At 30.8% G+C, this 24,108-nt stretch overlaps 1 protein-coding gene across 1 annotated transcript; it reads right to left on the bottom strand.

Annotated features, from left to right (window-relative positions):
- Positions 1-8,741: 8,741 nt before the first annotated feature.
- On the bottom strand, positions 8,742-9,596 carry LOC106752742. Its single transcript, XM_014634483.2, has 2 exons — positions 9,466-9,596; positions 8,742-9,341 (listed from the first exon to the last, which is right to left on the bottom strand). The coding sequence occupies exons 1-2, from the start codon at positions 9,539-9,541 to the stop codon at positions 9,166-9,168; spliced, it is 252 nt and encodes an 83-aa protein (XP_014489969.1). The 5' UTR covers positions 9,542-9,596; the 3' UTR covers positions 8,742-9,165.
- Between the last annotated feature and the right edge of the window lie 14,512 nt (positions 9,597-24,108).

Raw genomic sequence — 24,108 nt, 5'->3', positions numbered from 1 at the left:
GTTTTTTTTTCTTTTTGTTAATTAAATGTTTTAAATATCTTTCATATATTTGATATTTTTTTCATTAACTACATAAAATCTTTATATATTTCAGTTAAGTTTATTGTTTGATTTTGTGAGAAACTTTAACTTAATTATTATTTGTAATGTTTGGAGTCATGAAGAATAAAAAACAACTTAAATCAATAATAAATATTAGTATTTTCAATTAGATTTTAATAAAAAAAATATTATTGAATGTATAATTTCTTTTTAATTAAGTTTTTCTCACTAATTGAATTACACAATAATTTGATTCTCTTGTCTTCAGTAAAACATCACGAACTTATATAATAAGTAAAATAAAATGCTTAAAATATATTAACTCAAGTTTGCCGTATTCTATTAGATCGCATGATCAAATGGTAACGCCAAAATTTACGATAAAGACTAAATTTAAAAGTTTAAAGATTTTTTACATTCGATAGATTTTTTTTTTCTTTTATAAAAGTTATTAGAAATATTTAAATTTATAAAACGCTTAACATTTAATTAAATCATTTTTTATATATTAAAATAAGATGCAAAATGATAATTTTGTCATCTCACTTAAACACAAAATCAAATGATAAAAATCTTGTTTGAAAAAAACATAAAAACTTTTAGTATTCAAAAGAATAATTATTTTTAATAGGGACTCGATTATATATTTAGAAAGTATTAGATAGCATATTGTAAGGCATTTCCCATGTAAATGGAGTCTCCGTTTTCTTTCTTGAAATTGTTTGGATTTCAAGCTCCTCACAGAATGGGTATATTACGCTATCTTAAACTAAAAGTCCAGAATGAACATAGTCTTCATTATTTTGTTTTTTTTTTGTCGAATTCACGTAATCGTTATTTACTATAAAACATGGTTCCATACTTTGTCTCAATTATCCATATAAATTTAAGAGTTATAATTTAAATTTAATTTTAAACTATTTTTTTCACCACCAATACAAAATAAAAAGTTTTTAACTTATGTTATTTTGGGTTTTTAACGTCTAATCACTCCGTGACGTCATATTGGGAGACCTTAATTTGATGTCGGAAGTCAGATCCGATGTATATTGACATCAAATTACACGTGGCCAGACGTTGCAACAGACGTTGATTATTCATGTACGTGACATTAAATTGCTAGAAAATCTAGAGGTTGCCTTTGGAACGAAATAAACGTTGGGTAGTGAACGTCCAAGTTTTGTTTTTTTTTTTAATAAATTTATTTTTACCATAAAATTACACCTAAAAAATAGAAAATGATCCCAGCACATCATAATATAATATATTCTATGCGTTTCAAGTAAACAGGGTACTAAACAATCTAAAAAACAATCCAAAACTTAAACTTAAACTTCAGCTAATTAATATTCAACAACAATAAAGTTCTTCCTAAAGGCGTGGGCATGAGTCCTAAGTCCATCTCTAAAGAAGATACGCTGCCAACTCTTGTCGTATCTTCATAATTATGTCTTCTGATATATGAGATGTATTCTTGAAGTGTTGCAAAATCAAGTCAAATCATTATGTTTGCATATGTTCAAAGCTGAATTTGATTTGTAATGTATTGAAGGTAAGTATCATTACCTCAGTCCAATCATTTGTAATGCCAGCTCGAATGATGGTTTTAGTCTAAGACATGACATAATAGCCACATTCCCACGAATCTAGCTTCTTGTTACACTAAAATGACAAACTAAATAGTCACATATGTAGATCATACAATAACATAGAAAATGAATAAGAATTATAAGTGACTTACAACCTTTGGATACAAGATTTGAACTAGTTGACTTATGAGCTTACCCATAACTCTATTTACATTGAAAACATAGGGTAATAATAATGTAACTATATTCATCATAAAAATTTAAGGTCAACATGGATTTCAAACATAAAAAGAGAAACACTTACCCTTGTAGCATGTTTTTAAGTCATTTTTTTATCCTCCGGTGTAGGGAACAAAACCATAAAATTTTGCATTTTCTAGGAATGATGACCATTAGTTGCTAATGAGACCTATCATGAATGACAAATAGTTAGTAGACTAATTAAGTACACTTTAATCAAATTTTACATTTTGCAACACATACCTATCAATGTATGGCACAAAGTATATGTCCCTATTTGACTTGGCCATCCATGTTTGCAACTAATTTTATTTTGTCTCAAGTTTGTTACCAGAAGGTTGAATGGTCTGAGGTTCAAGAAATCCGTACATGGAAGACTGACCTTGGTCTACAATGACTATGTCCATGTACCTATAACAAGAAAGTTAAGTTGTTAGAAACTAACAATCTAAATATAAATAATATGGAAGACAAAATTGACTATCTTACATGCACCATAGTTGAAGGATTGAAACATTCAACATCTTGTCTCCCCCAATGACCTTCAGTGCATCATTTAATGTGATATATACTGGCACATGGCACCAGAGGCTAAATACTCTCAAATGCCAGTACAATTTTAATGGTCCTTGACAACCTGGGTAATTTTTTCATGAGTTTTGTTTGAGGATCATTCTCCGCTTCTGCCATGTCATCATCTTTATGTATCACTGACTCGTGCATGGGCTACTTTTGAGGATGTATGAACTAAAATAAATCAATCAAACTAATAAATCAATATTTATAAATTTAACATAAAAAATACTAAAACTAGAAATATAATACCTATGGTATGACAATGCGTGACATGATCAATGCTTTAGGCAGACTATAAATGTTCTTATGGCCTCCCATGAATTTTTGAAGTCGATACAGGCACTTGAGCCTGGGCATCACGAACTTCATCAATATTCACATGCGCGTGGTGGGGGTAATATGGGTGCACCATGAATAGTCTGTCCTTCCTCAAGTACTCGTCTGACAGTCACTACGCGTGACCAATAGCTCTTATTGACCATTGTAATAAGTAAGGTCTACAATAGAGCATGATCCTTTTGTGCTCACCCGAGGTGCTATTGTGGACAACCCCATGGTGCATTGGGTCATGGAATGCAACTTTTCTTCAAGCGCTCTTTAGATTTCTTTTTGTTCTTGTATTTGCTCCATGAATCGTTGCTCCAAAGATCTCATGCTTTGGTTGAGCCTTTCCTCCATCTGAAGATCCATCTTTCTTAGTGCCTCCTGACTCATGGATTCATTGCTTTTTTGTGTGAGGCCAAAGTAGTCACGAAGACCAATCGCCCCTCCAACCCCATGCGCACACCCTGGATGCTCGGGCTTTCCAATGGTTGTTGTCAAAATGTCGTCCCTACCTTGGCCAATAAAGGAACCTTGAGTTTGCTGCTCAACAATTAATCCTGCATATGACAATGAACTTTGTTACATAAAACATATAATATGATAAATACACAACCAATCAATGTTTAAAAATTTTACTTACAATTCTTTGTGAGATTAAGGCAACTGAGGAGGATGTCATGTTCCCATCATACTTAGTACGAGCAATCTTCCACATCTCGTACCTAGCAGGTGCAGGTCTTAGATCAGGGGACTCAAGTCCTAAGGCCTCTGCTCGACTCTTTCTCATCTTTCTCTCAAGTAATGCATAACTACCTCGTGATAACACGTGTGGTGCATCATTTAGCTTTTGTCTTTCTTAGGTGGTTAACCTTTTACCCAAACAAACCATGTAAATTTATAAGCGTAAAATCACAATTGAATGCATTATCTGACTATATAAATATGTTAAGAAATGAACTTGCCACTTTCTAGACTCTCTAGATGCACGAAACTGCATTCACTCTTCTTCACTAGTTTTGTACTTGGCACAAGGAGACTCATGTTGTCTGTCTCCAAAGACATATAGACATGTCAGCCTTGTCTTGAAATCCCTCCATCTAATCGCTATGTGGGATAAAACTTTTTTTCTAATTTGACCAGTGTTTGGAATATCAAAATTTTACTGTTTAAACAAAAAAAACATGTTAATGACATAATAAAAACTAGGTAAATAATATATCAGTATTCTTTTAAGTAAACATATACCTGGATGTCCTGCCATAGGAGGTTCTTGTCAACATCTGGTACATCATCCCAAGATGCAATGATGACAGAAACATGCGTTTTTGCTAACATACCCAGATAACTCCTAAACTTCTCAATATGTGGCAACGCATCGGGATGTCACATCGGGTAATCACATCACAGATTGACCACGTTCACTCTTTCCTAATCCCGAGCTCGACATACCTGAAAAAACAATGTTAGTACGACATCAAATATGATATATAGAACAAATTATATAGGCTATAAAAAAAATAACACAAACCTACTAAGGTATTGTTTTCTCCTATATCCCTTCAATGTGATCACTCTGAATTGTGTGGATGTCATTGACTACGTCATCCACCTTGTCTTCAATGGGTCTTGATTCAAAAGATGTTGTCTCAAGTATATCTAGAGAATCTTCACCATCATATCGGTGCATGCTTTTTCCTTCCAATACCACTGACTAGCCATAATAAATGGTTCATCAATGTTTGTCATCTTATTAAGGTCCACCAAAATGAACCCAAAGTTATCTGTCAGCACTCCATAATTTATATCAACCTATTTACACTTGAAAATTTGAACTCTAAAACTGACATAATCAACTTCCCATATTTCTTGTATTATTCCAAAATAACTCATGGATGGTTGTCAAGTCCCTAACAAGTGTACCAGATCATTATCAAGTAATATAAAATGGGTAAGTCCAAGTATCATTTCCCAAAGGACTCTTAGGCCTTACTTTTCATATAAACCAATCACATAAGACTTGAGAAGAAATAGAATTTAGGTTTTTTAAATGCAAAAACAAAAGTAAACATGCAAATGCAATAAATCAATTGGCTAAAGAAACTATGAATGAATGAAGTTGTTGGGGTTTACAATTTTAGCTTATTCACCCTCTTATATCTATTTTTCTTATCAAATTCGCTTATTTATCAAATTGTCATGCAAACTTTCTTGGTCTACCCTTAACCCAATTCCTTGGCGAAAAGAGCCTATTACTAATTACCGGCTTGCTATCCCTAGCCTCCCCTAGTAATTAATAATGCATGATAAACAGGAGCAAAATACAAATGATCGTCCTACCCCTATTCCTAGGCGGTATTAGCATAATCAAGGAATTCCCCCCAGTTCATGACATTAATGTATGTTCCCGTATCAATAAAGACAAACAACACTTACCGAATGAGTTAAACGATAAAAGCATTAAGCAAAGGTAAGGAACCCAACAATTGATAAAGATAAGCATATGCAAGCATATAAAAAAGATAAGAATTTTGATATAAAAGAATTTCAAAATATTACATTGTTCCCAACAACCTAGGATTTAGTTCACCATAATCATGGTGAATCTAGATGAAATACAATGGAAGAATGGAAGAAATAACCCTAAACTTGGTAGATTGGAGCCGAAGCATCCAAAGAACCTCCTCCAAGGTGTGTGGAACAACTCTGTACGTTTGTCTCTGCCAAAAGATTAAGTTTTGATTCGCACTGGGCTATATATAAGCAAAAAAGATAACAGAAAGATTACAAAATCTATGCTAATAAAAACAGACAACCGCCCAGGCGCCTAAGTAAACCGCTCAGCGGTTTCCCCTATAGCCGTTGGACTGCTCAGCGGTCAGTTTTACCGCTGAGCGGTTTCCCTTTAATCGTTCTGGACGCTCAGCGGTCTATTCTAACGCTCAACAGTTCACTTGACCCTTCTCTTCATCCTTTTTCTTCCTCTTTCAAGGGTCTAAGTCCACCTTACTTCACTTCCATCTTGAATTCACCTTAAAACCCTGCAAAACAATGTAAAAACAAGCATAATATCTCTAAAACTAACTTTTGACTCTCTCATGACTCAACTAAGTGTTTTACTTGATTTTCAACTCATTCTAAGCGATAAAGGATGTGTTTTGATATCAAATTTAAGTATGAAAATAACGGTTACCGTTATCAATAGTGTGATTGGATTTTTAGTCTTTAGAAGTAGCAAAGTGCACAGTCTCAACTTGTAATGTAACCCCACTATTTTGAACTCAATTTTTGTCATCTTCTAGCTTTATCTGAAAAAAAAATATTGTTTATATAGTACCCATCACATGTGATCACATCAGTGTTCGGCTCAAGAGCTAGCCTCAATAGACTTTCAGAAACATTTGGAGTCCCATAAATCTTTTTCTTAAACGAAGGTAAGAAAGTTTTGATATGTTAATTAAGAGTCCATTTTTCGCTCATTCTTGGGTATGCAATAACCTTTATTTCATCAACGTATTGAGAAATGTAAGGAATGGCATAAATAGTGTTGTTTAAGATGTACAAATGAGCTTGATCAACTTCTTTTCTACTAACACTTTCAATTTTCACTCTTCGAACATCCTTATGTTCACATTTTCCTTCATGTATGCTCTTAGGAAGTCTCACAGGTTGACAACTTGGCATATAACTTGAACAAAATTCAGTGGCTTCTTCTGCAATGTACCTATCTATGATTGAAGCTTCTGATCGATACCGATTCTTGACATATCCCTTTAAGATCTTCATGTATCTCTCAATTAGGTACATCCACCTTAAGAATACTGACCCACATATATGAATTTCTCTGACTAGATGAACAATCAAATGAACCATGATATCGAAAAAAGAAGGTGGAAAATACATTTCTAATTCGGACAATAGTCTGATTCCTTTATTTTTCAAATCATCTAAAACTCAAGGGTCAACAACTTTCTTGCAAATGACATTAAAGAACAAACTCTGACATCTCAAAACATCCTAACAGAAGAAAATATGCCTCGAATAACAATTGACAACAATTGTTGCATCAATACATGACAATCGTGAGACTTTAAACCAACTAACTTTAACTCTTCCAAAGAAATAAGGTTACCAATATTTGAAGAATAACCTTGTGGGACTTTCACATTACTTAAAGACTTACAAAAACTTTGTTTTTCTTTTTTAGAAAGAGTGTGATAAGTTGGGGACTGATAGGTGCGTCTTTCAATTGATTGTGTATGTAACTCAGAACAGATTCCCATGTTAGCCAAATCTTGTCTTGCTTTTATTCCGTCTTTGGTCTTCTCTTTTATGTTTAATAAAGTTTCGATGACACTGTCACAAACATTTTTTTCAATGTGCATCACATCTATACAATGTCATACATCAAGTTTACACCAATATGGAAGATTAAAAAATATTGATCGTTTCTTCCAAATGTTTTTCTCAATGGTCTTCTTTTAATGTTTTTCGAAGACAATGTCAATGTTTTCGAATTCATTGTACACTTCTTCACCATTGTGGGGTTTTCACACAAGATCATCCTTAACACTTCCATTAAATGCTTTTTTCAATCTACAGTAAGGGAGAGTCTGAAAAAGGAATTTTTTATGTTTTGTATATACCGTTTTTTTTACCATGCTTTAATGGAAGGTAACTAGTGTTTTCTTCACAAATGGGACATGCAAAATTACCTTTAACATTATAACCGCTCAAGTTTCCATATGCTGGGAAATCATTTATAGTGCAAAACAACATTGCACGCAAACGAAAAATTTCATTATTAATTATTCCTCATATTTTAATCTATTTGTTTACTATTTAAATTTATTTTTTCTATTATTACCTAAAATTATAATTGCATAATAATATAATAAATGTTATATGATTGTACATTTTCATATCATTTTGTATTTATAAACTACTAAATGTAAAAAATGCTTATAATTAATCTACTAAATGTAAAAAATGCTTATAATTAATCTACTAAATGTAAAAAATGCTTATAATTAATCTAATAATTTGAGTTATTAATTACCTTGAATTGTAACCTTCTAGGTAGGTTAGAAGCTTTATTCGTTACAAATCAGAGCATAGACTAATTTTTTTAAAAATGAACTTCAATATTTGATCTAAAAGTTATAAGTAACTGAAAATATAAGTCATGAATTATGAACTTCAACCCTAGAAGGTATCTGAATTTAACTTTTTTATACAATTGCGTTCAATTTTGATAGTTAATTTGATTTAACATGTAATAAACCAAATTCAAACAATTCTGAACCACTATTTAAGATTACACAGAAACTGTATATAATATTATATGCAGTAGTGACATCAAATGCCACAGTAAATTTCATGGTTATACATGAGTGTGGGTTATTTAATTTCAACATCAAAGTTAAAACAGCAGTCAGAACATTTTTTGTTGTCGTTTTGGAATTAAATAAAAAACGAAGGCATGAAGTATTGCCATTGCTAAGTAAAAGTGGAAAAATCGAGAAGAACAAAAACCAATACAAATGCAGAAATAAACCACTTGCAGATAGAACTAATAAATAAGAGTATAAAGTGCATGACAAACAGGATTGCAAGTTGAAACGTGCTTCCATATATTATAATATATAATTACATCTGGAAAGGACGTTCACACAGTGCACAAAGATGAAGCCACTGTTGATTCAGATTATACTGCCTCTTCACAAGCAGCCATGTCTGTGCCAACACAATAATGATTTTATGTAGTATCCTTTATTTTTAATTTTATATTAAAAATTACATTTAATTTTGTAGAAAAAAAAAAACCTCTTGGTTTGCCTTTTGTTTTATTTTGAAAGGTTTGCCTGAATTTTGTATATCCATTTAAACTTCTTCGAGGAGACAGTATGTTATAATTTATTCATATCCAAAACTGTTGAAGTATGTCATGGGTGTGTTCAGCTCAGGCTATTACTGCCAGATAATGTTTTTCGTAAATTACATGTAATAATTTGTTTCCATTGACCTATGAACAATAAATATAAGATAGGCTGAAATAGCTACCTTGTGTAGTACACTGTACACATGCATATGTGTCTAGCAATAAATAATTCTGTGTAGTTTAATTCTTCATAAACATCACCTTTCCTTTTTGTAGTTTTAACTTTTTAAGGATCTTTAACATCAGAAGAAATCGAACAAAGTGAAGATAATTTCAATCACGTAGTTGACACCGAAAGTTTCACTGTTGCCAAAAAATGATAATACTTATATTAATTACCTTATCTTCTAGCTATAGTAACATTTTTACAAAAAAAGAAAAAAAGCACAGCTTATTCTTGAATATTAGTACAAATTTTCTTCACTATCTACTTTCTTTACCAAAATTGCCAAGTATTTAATTGTGAATCGGTGGTTTTCTGGATGCTGGAGTGTAATCCACTGAGAACACATCACCACCAACGTTAACATCCTCATCTTTTGGCTTAAATACCTCAGCATGCGATTCCTTACTATGTTGAACTGTGCTTGCATCCCCTCTAGCTGTATTGGTTTTTTCTTTCAACGTTCGTGCTGCATACACAAAAAAAAAAATATTTAACAGAAATCTTGAAAGAAATTAACAGGATATATACTGAAACATGGGAATATTTAATTTCGAATCCAATGTTCGGACAGTTTGTGACGAAAGAAGTACCTATTGTTTGGTTGGAGAAGAGGCAGAGGATGACGAAAGCCACTAATAGAATGCGCTTGTTGTGTGAAACAGCCATCTTAAGGAAAACTATTAGAGTTGTTGTTTGCTCTATTATTTCTTAATTGACTCTTTATCTGAATGTGGTCTACCTATGCTTGTTCCACTCTTATTTATAGACGAAAGATTGACTCATGCCACTGAGATGATTAGGTACGTATCCATAGACAACAATGGTAATTTGTACATGAGGCTAATGGTCTACGAGGGTGTCACATCAGCACTGTCTGGCTTGAAATAGATGGCTATATGTGCTTTGTTGGGGAAAAGATTTAAACGAGAAAAACAGAAATCAACCATCTACATGTGAAGCTCAAACTGTATACTGCATACGTGTATTTCATGCCCTTCTTCTGATTCCTATACATCTATATATTAATACTGTTCCCCAACTGTTCCATGCATATTGGTTAGTGATAGCTTTTGTCCCTAAATCTGGAACAAAAGTTTGGGGTTTTATCTTTTCAACCGGTGTTGTGTCACATGCGAGAAACTCCCATATAAGACTCTTGTCTCTGTCTACGGATTCAATTAAGTATAAGGAAACTAATTAAAGATTCTTTTCACATAATATGCATGCAGAGTTTAGTAGTAGCTATATGCTGATGTTCTAGTGTAATGGTATTACTACAGAGAAATGATAGATGATGAAGACTCCTTTTTGGTTTCTGAAATTTACATGTGAAATAGTTGATGGAAATTTGAAGTTACGTTGAAGAACTGATAACAAGTTGAAAATATGACAGACATCAAGACCAGAAGAAAATGACATTCATGATTCATGGAGATGGCTTGCTACAGTTTAGGAGAAAAATATGTGAAAAATTTGGAGTTGGGCCATTGGCTGTGTGTGGCAGAATGTGCAGACAAGATAACACCTTCAAGCCTGCAACATTGATGCGGGGCCATATGTCAGGCCTGCAACCTGTTTACCCTGCCAATCTGAGGCATCGTACCTCACCTTGTCAATCCCTTAATTCACAATGTGAAAAGATTTAGTGAAACAATAGAGGTATGCTATCACTTGCCAACATTTTGGCCTTCCTAATCAACAATTTCTCCCTCTTTTATTGATTAATAATTGAATGATTTACGTGTCCTTTGTCAATCAATCTCTACGTCAAGGGGCCCTTGTGGAAATTGTAATTAGTTAATTAATTAGTTAATTGTAAGTAATCATTCAAATGATTAATATCACACTCACACATAGTTGGAACCGGGGTATGTATTTTCCTGCTAATAATATTCCAGCCCATGATAAAGTAACAAGAAAAACATTAAATATGAGTTTCTCTCCCCTGTAGAAGTAGTTAATTAACTAGTAAAGTTTTCAAGTTCATGCATTATTCGGGGGCTAGTGTCAATCATTCAGTTTCTAGGGTGATGAAGGCGATGCCAAGTTTGATTTAGTTATTGATTGCTTAGTCAGTCACAGATAATGGTGGTTTTGTTTGTTGTGGGTGTTTTCTTGCGCTCGAGTTAGATTGCGTGTACAGAAGATTTGATTAATTAATCATGGAAGATACAAAGCATTAATGAATGGAGGGAGAAAAGGCAACATTGGTGAGACTAAGATCACTGTCAGATAAGACATTGGACAATGTTTTTCTTCTTTGGAAGAGTAAGACAATGGACAGTGTTCGTATATATCACATGGGACGAGTCCAGCGATTATCTACTTGGTAGGCCTGCCTTGTCGCTTGCAAATTGCACATGGACCCAACATCATTTAGAGAGCTAATAAAAGCTGTGTCATCATCCACACAATACACAAGAAGAAGAATAACCCACACTGAGTAGCCACGCTATTGCGATGTGCAAGTTTTACCATACACTTTTCGTTCCTTTGCCCAAACTATTACGCAAAAATAACAACCCAGAACTTCACCTTTGCTGCTCAATAATTTCCTTATTCAATTTCAAACTAATTAATGCCATTACTATACCCAATATCATCATCAAATTTAAATCTAAACTATCTACTTAAAGGAGTGTTAGGATCAACTGAACTAAATTGTTATTGAACTGAATTTAATCACAAAAGAAATTGAATTGTTTAATATAAAATTCAAAGTTGTATTCCTATTATTATGATAGAGATTGTGATTGGCGCAATTTTATACCGTATTTTTCTATTTTATCATTTAAAACATATGTACTTTGGAAGCTTACATGCTTCCTAAGGATGATGTAGTCTAACATATACATTTAGTTATGTTTTAAATATACCTTGTGGTATTGATGCAAAAACATTGATGCTTTGTTTTTCATTACTTCTTAGATTATGAAAACCCAACTCAAGAAAATAATAGAAATTTACTTATTTTTTTCAGAAAATTGATTGACGGAAAGTGAAGACTTTATTGTTGTGATCATTTAAACAGATAGTCAAAAAGATGATACTCCTCTTAGAATTCAAAAGAAAGAAGACAAAAGAGATTCAAAGAATGAACTATAGAGAAATGATGTTTGTTTTTAAGTAATGAGACATTTTAATGAAATTTCTATTCATACCTTTAGCTTTTTTAATATTAAAATAACATAATCTTATTATTTATAACACATTATCTAATCTTAAGACTTAATTTCAAGGTTATTACAATACTAACTTAACAATTCACAAAAGACAACCAATTCTTTTAGATTTCATGCATCTTAAAGCTCAATATAACCGTCTACATTAACATATCCATATCGCAATCAATTCAATTCTAAACAAGTAATTCTCAGTCGGTACTTGTTTATTTCTCAGAGTTATAATTGAATAGAAAATATGCTTGAGATTGTGTAAAATCTTCATAACCTATGAAAAAACTCCACACCTAAACAACCAAAGTATTGATTATAAATTGAAACAATTAAGATAACAACTTTCTCAACTTATTGAATCTGTTAAACGCGAAAATACTCATATAGTGTTACATAAATACATATATCTCTCTGCATAGTGTTTACTTTAGCTCGAACATTGTTTCATGGTCCTCAAGAAAACAGAAAATGGTTTTCAGAAGCTCAACTGAAGTCAAGTATAGAAGCTTGGCCACTGCTTTATCTGAACTTCTCAATGAACTACATATATATTACTTCTCCTATACCAAAGGTTTACTCTGACAATTTAGGCACCGTTATGCTTGTCTCAAACCACATTATTCACAGAAAAACCAAACATTTGAACTAGATCTTTATTTCATTTGTGATCACCTTCAGCAACAACATCTTCAACTCATGCTCATTCCTGCTCGGTTTCAAATAGCTGACACCGTAACCAAACCAAACCTTTGTCTGGTTCATCTTTTCTTCTAAGGATAAACTCAAGGTCATTGCATCTCACCTGAGTTTATTGGGAATGTTAGGTAAATACATATTTCCATTTCTCTGCCTCTGCATAGCACTGTAGCTTGCCTTTATATAGAAGTACTCTCCCCCTGTCATCAATAATTTCTGATATCAAATATTTCTCTCTTTTTCTTTCTCTCCTTCTCTTTCTTTTAGATAGAACTAGAAATAAAACAAACATGAATGATTTATTTCAAAGGAGAACTTAGTCCAAATCAAAATGTGATTGACTAGAAAGATTTAAAAAAATAATCACCTCCTAATTGATGGTGAGATTGAATTAAAAAGGATAATATACAACTACAAAAATTTATAAAATAGTAAGTAATTAGAAAAATGAAATTTAGAGAGACAATACAATTTTAAAAATAAATAAATAATTCTTCAAGATTATAATGTATACTCTTAAACTTAATTTAATGTTAATATGTATACTTTTGCGAAAAATTGTACATAAAAATGGTTTTAACTAAGGCTATAAAAGTATAAACTATTTTGACCGTCTCTAATTTTTTTTGTTTGTATACATTTGTCACCTTAAAACAATCAAGTTTCAAGTCATTTAATTTTTTTAAATGAAACATAAATTAATTATTATTCTCACATTTTTTTTATGTATTCATCATTTGATTATAATTATTTTCTCTTAATCCATTTTTTATAAATTTAAAAGAAAACAACAGAAAAAATATGGAATACATTTGTTTTGTAAATGAATTAAAATTTAATTATATTAGATTGTTAAAGATCTAACTTAAAACTCGATATTTATGTTGAATCATAATGATATAAAACTATTTCTTCTTCCTTCCTAGTAAATTAGTTTAATTGAAAGGGACAATAAACTGCTTCTTCTTCTTTATCTCTCTATATATATTTCTATTTTTAATTGAGCAAAATAATTAGCTTCTTATAGTCAATAACTTCCAATATCCGGAAAAAGACAATAAAGAGGGATAGTTTTATTATTATTTTTTTCTCATATCAATTTTTAGAACAAGTATTTTCTTCTCTTTTAAATTGTCATCTTATGCTAGCAAGAAAGTAAAAGTATTGTGATTGTCATCCTAACAAAACGAAATATTTAAATATTGATAAGAATCTCTATACATACGATTTTTGATAAAAAAGAAAAAAGCACAAGAATAACTAATTAATTAAACTCAACTCTCATATTTTATAAATTGGACGTGCTTATACTTTTATAATTTGTATTTATAACAAATTTAAGTAATATCATCCCATTTTTTTAATAGTATTAAGCTACTAAAGAAAATGTCACACATTCAGTATGAAAGAACATATAACTCAAATAAATATATATATATATATATATATATATATATATATATATATATAATATTATTACATTGATTTCAAATATATAACACAAAAAATATATAACAAGGGTTTTATGCAACTAAAAGTAACATTACACTTATTTAAAGAGCATAAAGGAGTTTCTAAAAAACTAACATAACTTATAAAAAAACATCATAAGTCTACACTTCCTCACCACTCCCCTCCTGCATAAGATACACGGAGAATATCTACAACTCGCATAATTAAGGTGGTCATTACAAATAAGAAGGACAAACTGACAAACAGAGAAAAAAAGGGTAAGTTAATGTAAAAAAAAATCATACAACATTTATAGAGATATCATACATATAAATATTCATATCAGCATATCCTAAGACATATAATCATTCATCCTAGACTTAACTATTGTAATACATATATTGATATCAGACTCTCACGAGTTATGAACTTGTGGTGACCTCTCCTACTTTGTAGAACCATTATCAATGGATTTCACCCTTTGATGTCATACCCCTAGTCATGGCTAAACATTTCAAGAAGAGTTGAAGTCATCTATGGAAGATAGGCCTAGACTTTATGTATTGGGTCATCATGAAGCTTTTAGAGTAAAAATAATTATGGGCCTTGTATTTTGGACCAAGTAGAATAGAATTTTGACCACTGAAGTCAACAAAGAGCCAAGGCCTAATGTTGACCAAGGTGGGACGTCCACACCATGAGTTGACCAAGGGGTCAACATTTTTAGCTAGTTTGGTGGACAAGAGAGTGGATGGCCTTGGCAAGTGTCACCCTCTTATTGGAAAGTATTTCCTCCTAGTTAGTGGCTATATGTCATTCTAGGAATGAGGAGTATTTTTCATAGGTAGTGGCCATATGTCCCCCTCTTAGTTGAGAAGATTTTCACCACTTGTCTCCTTCCAATTGGAAAGGATTTCTCCTTGCTCTTCAAGCTAGCCAAGGTAGCTCTTTTAGGTTAAAGTTTTTGTCCATTTTGAGACACCTTAGCTTATAAATAGAGGTGTCTCTCATTCATGTAATTACCTTTGATTTAGAGTAAAGTTATGTTGTCATTTTTTGTGCCATACTACTCTTTTAAGGTCACCCTAGGCTAGAGCAACCCAAGTGGTCTCCTTTAGCCACCTTCCTCCGAGAGTTTGCCTAACCTCTCTTAAAGCACCACTAAACACCAACTCCATCACAATAAAACACCCTATGACCGAGAGCCTTAGCTCATTTTCCCACCATTGTTTCGCAACCATCATCCATTCACCCACATCAATGACTTTTGGTTTAGTTTTGATGAGCGACTCTGATGTTCTTCAAAAAAAGAAAAGGCTTATATTTCTTGGAAAGAAGATAATGAATCTATAACAAGCTCAAGCGACTTTGATGAGTAAGACAACATTTGTTAGACGACTGATGATGACATCTCTAAAAATCAAGTAAGTATCTCTAGTGATTGTGAAAATTCAGATGATACTAAGAGTGAATTGTTTGACAAGTATAAAGAATTATTATTTGAATAAGAGAAATTAGATAAGGCTTATAAGAAATTAAAAAAAGAATTTAAAGAATTAAAATTAAATCATGGAAAAGATCTTGAAGAAAATAAGGATTTAAAAAACAAAATTTTATATTATGAAAAAGGTCAATATACTAAAAGTGAAGAATGTATTTTTTTTATAAATAAGAAAAGCCTCCTAATAAAAAACCAATGCGGAATGTAGTAATAATTCAAAAATTAAAAAGGTTGTTGAACATGTTCCTAAAATTAATTATAATTACTACGATTATAATTATAGGAATAAAATTAAAAATGTTCCTAAAAATAGTTATAATTATAAAATCAAATATGTTCTTAATTATAATCAAAATTATTATTATAACTATCATTATAAAATTAAAAATAAAAGAACCTGTAAAATTTGGGTAAAACAAGAAACTATTAACAGGAAACAAAATGTTGCTACATGTTTCTATTGCTTGATGAAAAAGGGTCATATACCAAATAAATGCAAAATAAAACATTATAGTGTTCCTTGTGGAGAATTTACTTGAGTTATAAAATAATTTAAATATTTGTGTAATTAACCCAAAGGACCCAATGGTTGGGTACCTAAAATAGCTTGTTCTCTTTCTATTTTGCAAATGAGTTCTAAATCCAAGAAGTCCATGTGGTACCTTGATAGTGGTTGCTCAAGGCACAAGACAGGAGATATAAAGAAAATTACAAACTTCTGAAAGAAAGAACAAGGCTATGTTACATATGGTGAAAATAACAAGGGAAAGATCATTGAAGTAGGAAATATGGGAAGTGAAAATACCTTGATGATAAAAGATGTACTGTTTGTAGAATGTTTGTTCTTTTAGTATTAGTCAACTATGTGATAAAGTTTTAAAGGTAACATTCGAACTCAATTATTGCCATATCCATGATAAAGGTTCTTCTGAAATTGCTTTGTAAGGTATTAGACATGCTAATATTTATTTAATTGATTTGAAATATATTTCAATTAAAAATATTTCATGTCTAGTAGTAAAAGAAGAAAATCCATGGTTGTGGCATAAGAGAGCTGCTCATATTCATATGCAACAATTGAATAGACTCATATCTAAAGACTTAGTAATTGGTCCATCAAAACTCAATTTTATTAAAGACAAACTATGTACTTCATGTAAAAAGGGTAAAAAAATTAAATCATCTTTTAATTCAAAAAATATCGTTTCGAGTGAAAAACCCTTAGAACTCTTGCACATGGATTTATTTGGTCCTTTAATGATAAAAAGTTTCGGGGAAAATTATTATGCTTTAGTTATTATTGATGACTATTCAAGATATACATGGACATTTTTTATTACTCTAAAAAGTGAAACTTTCAAAGTTCTCAAAAAGTTTGCAAAACAGGTTCAAAATGATAAAGATTTAAAAATTAAATCTATTCATAGCGATCATGGAGGGGAATTTCAAAATGAATCTTTTGAAAATTTTTGTGAAGAATTTAGAATTTCTCATAAATGTTTTGCACCTATAACTCCATAACAATAGGGTTGTAGAATGAAAGAATAGATCATTGGAAGAACTTTCAAGAACTTTATTAAATGAATCAAAAATTCCAAAACATTTTTAGGTTGACGTTGTGAGTATTGCATGTTATGTTTTAAATAGAATGCTTATTCGTCCTATTTTAAAATGTACTCCTTACAAATTATTTAAAGGAAGAAAGCCTAATGTTTCTCATATTAGAATTTTTGGATGCAAAAGTTTTGTTTTAAATAATGGAAAATAAAATTTGGGTAAATTGGATTCTAAATCCGATGAAGCTATTTTTCTTGGTTATTCTCTAACGAGTAAAGCATATAGAGCTTTTAATAAGAGAACTTTTGAAATAGAAGAATCTGTACATGTTGTCTTCGATGAAACTGTGGACCTTAAGAAAAAACCTCTTGAGTTAGATGAATTAGATGCATGTAAAGAAGAAGACTTGTAAGAGACAACAGTTGACGAGACAAATAATCCTCAACCCGAAGATTTAGCTAAGACATGGCAACAACCCCGAGGATTATCCTAGACAATATTATTGGAGATGTCTCAAAAGGGGTAAGTACTCATAGAAACTTAGTAAATTATTGCATGTTTGTGGCTTTTGTTTCACAGTCAGAACCTAAGAATGTCAAGGAAGTTCTAGAAGACGATCAATGGAGTGTAGCAATGCAAGAAGAACTAAACCAGTTTGAAATAAATCAAGTTTGGGAGTTAGTCCCAGAGAAAACACTCATCAAGTGATAGGAACAAAATGGGTGTTCAAAAACAAACTAAATGAAGATGGAAATATCACCAAGAACAAAGGTAGGCTTGTTGCAAAAGGGTACAATCAAGAACAAGGTATTGATTATGATGAAACATATGCTCCTGTTTCCAGGTTAGTGGGAATAGACCTACTTCTTGCTTATGCATCTATTATGAAATTTAAATTATATCAAATGTATGTCAAAAGTGCTTTCCTAAATGGTTATCTTAAAGAATATGTATTTTTTGAACAACCACTTGGTTTTGAAGATTATAAATATCCAAATCACATCGTTAAATTAAAGAAAGATTTTTATGGTTTAAAACAAGCACCTAGATCTTGGTATGAAAGGCTTAACAAATTTCTGTTAGAAAATAGATTTAATAGAGGTAAAATTGACTCCACTTTCTTTATAAAAAGAGTAGGAAAACATATTCTGCTTACTAGGTACATGTTAATGATATTATATTTGGAGGAACTAACAAATCTCTTTGTGAGGATTTTGCTAACACTATGCAGGATGAGTTTGAAATGTCATTGATGAGTGAATTGACATTCTTCCTTGGTTTACAAATCAAGAAAACGAAAGAAGGTATGTTTCTTTCTCAAACTAAATATTTTAGGGAAATCCTATAGAAATTTAAAATGGATAAAGCTAAGGAGGCATAACTATGGCTACATCATGTTATCTTGACAAGGATGAATCAAGTACGTCCGTAAACCAAACTTTGTATAGAGGCATGATCCGCTCTTTGTTATATTTGTCTACTAGTAGGCCAGATATTGTGCAAAGTGTATGTGTTTACTAGGTACCAAGCTAGTCTTAGAGAGTCTCACCTTATTGCAGTTAAGTGTATCCTTAAGTATCTTAAGGGAACTGTGTCTTTTGGGTTGTGGTACAGGTGGAGCTAAACCTACTCTGATACGAAAAATCTGACATCTCATTTTTAATAGTATTCAACTATTAAAGGAAACATCACACATTCAATATGAAAGAAAATATAACTTAAAGAAATATACACATAATGTTATTATAGTTATCTCAAATATAACTATAACACAAAAAATATATATACAAGTGTCCTATACAACTAAGAGTAACATTATATTGATTTAAAGAACAGATAGAGTTTCTAAAAAACTAAAATAATTGAACACAAAAATCTTAAGTCTACACTTCTACGCCACTCCACAGGATCCACTAAAACATCTTCATTTCTTCAAACCATTAAGGTGATAATTACAAATAAGAAGGACAAAAATACAAATAAACAGAGAAAGAAAGAATAAGCTAATGGAAAAAAAAAAGCAATCAAACAACATTTATAGAGATATCACGTATATAAACATTCATATAAACAAATCCTAGGATGTATAATAATTCATGCTAGACATGACCATTCAAATACATGTATTGATATCATACTTTGGCGAGTTATGCACTTGTGGTGGCCTCTACTACTTTGTAGAGCCATTACCAATGGATTTCCCCCTACCACACATAAGGTTAGTCCGTTAGCGCCTTTTGAAAAGGGAAAGCCCCTGGACTAGGACCTTCTACCCCTTACCACAAACCCCACCTTTCTCTACTTGAGATTGAAGGGTTACTAGAGCCTCAAGTTAACTCCTAATAATCAATCGTAAACTATTGAAACCACTAAAAGAAACTTCTCCTTGAAATTCCTTCCACAACATTCACCATTCATGTTCACAACCATGTTCTTAATCCATAATACATATTAAACATACATCATATCTATAGTAATTTGTTTAAGCAAATCAAAACATCAAAAAATCAGAACATATACACTGGCCCTTAGAAGTGGCGCTCAATGGAAGAACTCTTACAAAGGAAAGCGCTCAATGATACTCTCGTCGCTTAATGTTAGTCTTCTTGCTAAAATTCTCGCTCAATGACACCATTATGCTGCTCAACAAACTAGAATTAAATTGTTGGAAACCTACAATGAAAAGTGGTGCTCAATGGTGGTACAAACCTTGTGCTAAAAAGTATAAAGCTAAAATGCTCCCAGAGCTGCACAAGAAATTAACGCTTAGGGCCAGCTTGTCACCACTCAGCACCTTACTAGAAAATAATATATTCAATTATGTAATTTGGGGAAAAAGGGACTTGTTCAAAAGATATTATTAGTATTACCTACTTAGTAATTGGTCCAAAACCAATATTTGATGTCATGGTACATACCAACTTGTTCAAATGATTAGATCCTAAGTTCCTCAATTCGATACCAATTTAAACAACACAAAACCATTACAACATATTCAAATTACTTAATAGTTCAACCATTAATATCAACACATCAATCAATTTCACACAATTCAAACATGAAATTTAACATTCCCAAAGCATCCATAAATCTAAAACAAGGTAATTAGCTCCGCTTACCTAAAGGATGACCAAACATATCAACAACACTTAAGAAGTGGTATCTGCCCCTATGAATAATGGAAACACAATCAGGATACACCATTAAGACCATTGATCAACAAAGAATCTTATAGGACTTTGACACACCATATGAGATCCTAGATGGTTCGCATGTATAGGAAGACAAAATAGACCAAGAAAGACATAAAAAACCAACTTACTATATTAAGAAAACTGGTGAGAGGAAAGTGAAGAGATCTCATCAAGGATCACTCAGGCGATCTCCTGTCTTCAAATCTAGAGAAAGGAAGTTTAGAGAGATAACATGATTTAAGATAATGAAACTCGTTTATAAAAATTTTGTGTATACTTTAAACTTTTAATAATAATGTAATTGTGTCTCATTATGTAAAAGACACTATATATCAATTCTAAGACATGCTTTTCTATGCTTTTACAAAATTAAGTTATTAAAGTATATACATTTTTAGTTTTTTTGTTTTTAAATTTAAAATCCTAATTCAAAATGTTGAATTTTGTTTACGCTAAAATTAAGGAATTGTCATTAAAAGTATATTATAAAAGTATTTTATATGATAATTTAAATTCACTTTTAACATTTTAAATTAAGGATATTTTCGTGTTGAAGATTCTCTTGTGTTATTCGTATTAGAGTTTTTGACGAATAAGATAAAAATATTATTTTGATTCTGAATAATAAAAATTAATTATTTTAAAGTTCTTGACCAATAAGATAAAAGTATGATTATTTGGATTCTGAATCATAAAAATTAATTATTTTAAGCATATCATGTGTACAATTATTCCTAATTTAAAAGTTTAATTTTTCTTGCAATTTTGAATAATAATGTTAGAAGTTTTGGGTCATATATATTTAAATGTTTTAGGATCATTATTTGATTAATTAAAATTATACAGTGGGTATAAAATGTGTTAGTTAATATTTTGATTTGACAAGGGGTTGAATAGAATTATTAAAATATGAAATATGACTAACTATAGTTATGAAGTCTCCATTTGTAGAGAATGTAACATTACATATTGGATTTAATTTTTTCTCATATAAGGGGAGATAAGGTAAAGTAATATTGTGATTTGACGAGGAACCAAATTAGAATATTAAAATTTAGAATAGCTTATAGTAGTTATGAAATGGGTTATGGTCCACATTTGTAGAGAAGATAACAATATGTAATATATTAAAGTTTTATTTTCTCTGCATCCCAACCAGAATAGATAATAAAAGGGGTGCCTAAGCCCCTCTACATTTGAAAGATCACATACTCAAGATTAATCTTGTCATCCACATCATTTGGCAAACTCAAGTATGCTTTTCTATTCTTTTCGATCACGAATTATATTACATCTTTATTAAATATTCATATATGATTATGTTGTGTACTTTGGATCACTATGGATAAAAGCATGTTGTTAGGCACAATTATTATTTATTAGAATATTTCTTTAATCGGTACTATATTCGTGTGACCTAGAAAATTTCAAAATTTGGTTTTCTTAATTAGGCATATTAATATTATATGAATTTGTATAAAAAACAAATTGGTGGTTTCCAAATGATAAAACTTTTTTTGAAATTTACTATTATTTTTATTTTATTTTCAAAAAGGTTAAAAGTTTGGTAGCTTAGTATTTTAAATAAGCTAATTGAATCAATAAAGTCACCAAAGTGACTTCTCTTGAGTAGAGTGTTTGTGAGGAATGTTAAATGTTTCTATTTATGTTTATCCATATGAGTATTGATCCATATTAAGAAAGATTAATGTTTAACCGAATTGCATACACGCTTGTGATAATAAACATGTGATAATTATGAGGTTTTGTGTTGTTAATGATAAATAAAACAAAAGATAGGTTTGTTCTTGGACTTGGTCTATCAATGTTTGGTGATTACAACATAATGCTTCTAGTAATTAATAATATTGTCCAAATATTTGATATAGATGGGATTAGGTATCTTGAGATGGGTTATATCATTATTTAAACGTATTGATGATTGAATTTTGTTTATGATGTGAGAACACTTACATTATTTCTTTCTTTCTCAATTCAACTACTATTGTTTCTATATCTCCTAATCTGAATTTGGTTATGGTTCTCAATGGAACAAATTTTAAAAATGAAAAGAGAACATGAAAATTGTTCTTGGCTATGTGAATTGAGTTAAGGATTTAAAAATGAAAAGAGAACAAGAAATTGATGCTTTCTATTCACTCCTTACTCTTTCCACCTAATCCCGAGAAACATTAAACACCAAATTTATAAAGAACTCACGAGTGTCAAGACAACTTCTTGAAAAAGGTTTAAAAAAAAAATCTTTGAAAACAAAAGTTGTTGGTTAAAAAAATTGGTGCCAGACAATTGTTGTTTGCAAGCTTCAATGGCTGCAAACATAATAAACAACAAAACCCAGAAACCAAAAAACCTTCAGTAAACAAACCCAGAAAATAAAGGAGGAAACTTTATAAACTTCTAAAAAGCAATGAAAGGATATGGTTTGTTTGTTTGCTGGGTCACCTTGAGTAACTAGCTCAAAGGAAAGAGGAAAGAGGAAGCTCTTTGCAGAACACTTGATTCTTACGACATTCTTTCAATGCCTGAAAAGAAACGAATTTCGAAATGAGAGTGGGACACATGGATCCAGAGTTGGGAGAGGAGGGGTCGGGGTTGTAGAGGTTTATAAAATATGGTTAAAGTAAAAAGAGGATATTTTTGTAATTAAAAAATTTTGGAGAAATTTAGGGAGGTAGAGGGAGCGTTTGTGGGGATGGAGGGAGCAGCGTCCCAACTCATTTTGGCTCGACTCATCCAGCTTGTTAGCCTGTGTTAAAAATCCTGAGTCAAAATGTGGGTTAAGTCCGATCTAACCTGCTTTTCTATTTTTTTAAGTTAAATATTAAACTAAATAGTAATTAATTTTTTTTTTATATTTTTAAAGGTATAAATAGATAATAATATTATAATTTAAATTATTATCACATAAAATTAAATTCCAATTATTAATTATAATAGAGTAATTTAATAAATGCAACTGTTATTATTACTTTAATTTATCTAATTAAAAATATTAACTAATAAGTTAAAAGTTTGAAAAAATGTGTTTTTAGTATCTATTTATATGTATACATAAACAAATTTTAAAAATTAAAAATTTTGAAAACAAATTAGAAAATAAAAGTGACGGATCCGTTAACCCATCTTATATAAGAGAGATTATCATTATTTAATTATATATATATATATATATATATATATATATATATATATATATATATATATATATATATATATATATATTGACTTAGGTTTATTTTATCTTAATTTAATCAAGGGAATTTAATATTATATATTCTTTTTCCTTCTTATCAACACACATGCATCAGGAACAGTTGTCTGGAATGATTCAATAATAATAAGGGATAGAATAATGAAATAAACCATGTTTGGAATCATACTCCATAGTTTGCTATTTGTTTCAGTTTTCACCAATAAAGATTTGTTACCGTTCTATTTTTTTCATATATACATCTCCACAAAATCCACAACATATTAATTTGTATTCTTATTAATAAAAATTAAGCATACAAATTAAAAAGTTTGGCTGGTGGTTTTCACTTTCTTCTGAGCGTTTCCCTTCGTTGGCTCCAGTTTAACATGATCACATTCTACGAGTGTATAATGAAGAAAAAGATTGATAATCATGAAATCATG

This window comes from Vigna radiata, unplaced genomic scaffold, assembly GCF_000741045.1.
Source record: "Vigna radiata var. radiata cultivar VC1973A unplaced genomic scaffold, Vradiata_ver6 scaffold_43, whole genome shotgun sequence".
Lineage (NCBI taxonomy): Eukaryota > Viridiplantae > Streptophyta > Magnoliopsida > Fabales > Fabaceae > Vigna > Vigna radiata.
The sequence above is the reverse complement of the archived record's forward strand: the minus strand, read 5'-3'. Positions and strand labels throughout refer to the sequence as shown.